This window comes from Spizellomyces punctatus, assembly GCF_000182565.1.
Source record: "Spizellomyces punctatus DAOM BR117 chromosome Unknown supercont1.8, whole genome shotgun sequence".
NCBI lineage: Eukaryota > Fungi > Chytridiomycota > Chytridiomycetes > Spizellomycetales > Spizellomycetaceae > Spizellomyces > Spizellomyces punctatus.
This window is the reverse complement of record NW_015971544.1, coordinates 638,044-641,061: the sequence shown is the minus strand read 5'-3', so window position 1 is coordinate 641,061 and position 3,018 is coordinate 638,044. Positions and strand designations below refer to the sequence as shown.

General features: G+C 41.2%; 1 protein-coding gene across 1 annotated transcript; it reads left to right on the top strand.

Moving 5' to 3' along the window:
• Positions 1-594: 594 nt before the first annotated feature.
• On the top strand, positions 595-1,224 carry SPPG_05096 (uncharacterized protein; the record flags this gene model as incomplete). Its single annotated transcript, XM_016753325.1, has 1 exon — positions 595-1,224. One exon carries the CDS (start codon positions 595-597, stop codon positions 1,222-1,224), a length of 630 nt encoding a protein of 209 aa, XP_016607753.1.
• Positions 1,225-3,018: the final 1,794 nt, after the last annotated feature.

The following is a 3,018-nucleotide window of genomic DNA, read 5'->3' as shown; positions in this document are numbered from 1 at the left end:
TTCAACCTAATATTGAATCACATTATGGCTAAGAAATCCCATAGAAAACTCATCAACGTATCGGCTATGCCTAATAAAGGGCTTAAAGCGGCTGCTCGTGCAAGAAACAGGCACATCATCGCTGCTAGAAAAGCCGCAGCAACACGTAAGCGATGCTACGGTTCTGGAAGAGTCATGAGGCATGTTGTTTATGTTTAAAAAATGGTGCCAAGAAATGCCAAGACTATGCCGGGCGCGGAGCGGCCTATCCCGGCAGGGATGCCAAGATTCTTTCCATTGAACGGAAGGGCATCCCTGAGTACAAGCCGGTGGCATAAAAAGGCACTCGGTGTATCTTTTTTCCCATTGGGCACGAGTACGGGTTTGAAACATCAGGTATGATTCGAAACATTTAACCGAATCTGAAACATCAGATAGGTGTTCTGAAACATGCGCCATAATTCTGAAACATCTAACCAAAATCCGAAAACATAGCTACATTTTCTGAAACACCTAACCGAATTTGAAACATGTCCATTGCAAAGAGTCAATGGGGGCAAGTGACGCACTTTGTAGGAGGCTTGCTACATCCCATAGCGCGTCATGCTCCTCAGGATGGGTCTAGAGGATCTCACCTTCAAGCAAAGCGAGTGTTTATTAGAAAATATGGCTGATAATCAGAAGATATATAAGGATGACAAGAAGTTGATAAGATCACTTAGAAAACATCTGGGACGACTCCTAAAGCGGAAGAAGCGAGAAGAGACTCAACGGAAATCTTCATCTCTCAAGTTAAAGAGGAAGTTTGAAGAGTTCGAAGAGTCCGATGGTGAAACCTTGAGTTCTGGTTCTTCATCTGATGCTGACGATTCCGATGATGCCGATGACAGCGATTACAGTCCACAAAAGGCTAAATGCAGACGTGTCGAGAAAGAGAGTATGCCAGGCACGGAGCGGTCAAGCCCGGTGCAGACCCATATCCCGGCGCAGAGCCATATGCCGGAAGGCATGCCAGCAGGCATCCCGGCAGGCTTTCCTGAGCCTGAGCGTAATCGGGAATCCTCTAATTTAGAGCAAATGCTCATGGAGTGTATCGAGTGGCAACAGATGCAGATTAACACACTCATAGCAGCTAGCACCCCTAAGCCCAGAAAGAGCGTCAAGGCTAAAGTGAGCGATCAGGACATTGTCCATGCTGATGTTATCAATCCTCCAGATGTAGGAAGCAGTAGCGCCGCTGCTTGATTCTCTTCAATTACCATTGACACACGCTAAAAAATCCATGAAATCAACAAAAAAAGTACAAAACAACAAAACCAGAAAAAAAATACAAAACAACAAAAACAGTCTGTAAAGGTGTTTCGTAGCACAATGTACATAGATATCCCTTTGTTTAGCGTCATGTAGGGGTGTTGTTATAGAGCTTTTGTACAATGTTTGCTAATAAACACACACGTTTAAACAAAGAGAAATAATATTTTGTATACACAATATATTTTAACATGGGATGCAAATCAGGATCGATAAACACGAAGGATCGCTACAGGGTATACAAGATCGAAGAAGATGGTTCTAGAACATTTGTAAATGACTATCAGGCAGCCATAGAGATTGCTAACAGGTTAGGTGTCTCACGCTCATACATTCATAATATAATACATGGGTTAGCAGAATCACCTATTTCAAAGATGTATGCTATAGAAAAGTTACCATGTATACAAAAACCACCACCACCTCCTCCTAAGATGAGATACTTTAAAATAAATCGAAAAGTGGCTATTCCTGATGATCCAGTAAAAGTTGCTCACTTCGCATGAACATCATTCAAAGAACAAATACATTTAAAGCTTTGAAAATATTTATTTTTTAACACTATATATTTCTATTTACTATGTCTTTGATTTTTGACCCAATCGCGAACAGAAACGTAAAAGAAGACTCGAAGCCTTTCGAGAAGATGATGCGGAAGATCGTCTCTGGAAACTTCTCATGTAAGAACTGGACTAAGAAATGACGAGAAGCACTAGAGAACCTTCAAATACATCGAGTACCAAGATTCCTACAATCTGAGTGAGAAAAAAGAATTGCTGCTGCGAGATGCACTGAGGCTCAAAAGCAGGCTATTGCTGAAAAGGCCAGAGAGACGAGAAGGCTTAATAAAGAAGCGGAAGAGCGCGAGATGAGAGAAATTCAAGAGAGGGCTCAGGCTGCTATTAAAAAGCGAAAGGAAGCCGCTAAGAAGGCTGCTGCCACTAGGGCTAAATGTAAGTATAATCTTCGAAAGCATCAAGAATCATTCTCACCTTTAATATCTGTCAAAGAGATCAAAATCAAAGGTATCGGTTATACAAAGGAACTTTATCGGTTCAATCCAAAGTACACCTTTGCTACTCATGATGATATTGTTTCATTTTTCAATGATGTCATCAAGGAATCACTTGTAGGCCTTGAACACGGTGACAAAGTGCAAATAGGGTTTCAACATCAAAGTCTACACAATGGATTTTGGTCATCAAAAGTTGTATCAGTTAGTGATCTGATTGCTTCTGAAGTGATAGACGAAATTACTGCGAGAATGCAATCGGCTGAAATAGCATCAATCGATGAAAGCATGACTATTGAGGTGCATCATTTAGTTTCGGTAAAGGGCGGCACTTTCAAAAACTATCATGACCATCTATCAGCACAGTCAAAAAGTTGTGTCATTGTTGTGAAAAACAATGGTAACGATTGTGGTATGAGAGCAGTTGCCTTATCCGTAGCATTCCATACAATGGATCACTCAACAAATGAATATGCGTACATCATGAAACAAAGAAAGCCACTGGACAAAATTGTTACTAACTATTATGAAGGATGCGGGTTACCTGTTGGTCAGAAGATGTCTTACGGCGATTTTCCAAAGTTGGTTTCATTCCTCAAAAGGAACATCGTTATTGTTGATCTAGAGAACGGTGGTAAGCCTCTTATGGTCAAAGGTGTTAACAACGAGCGATACGATGAGAAACCTGCTACTATCCTACGTAAAGGGGATCATTT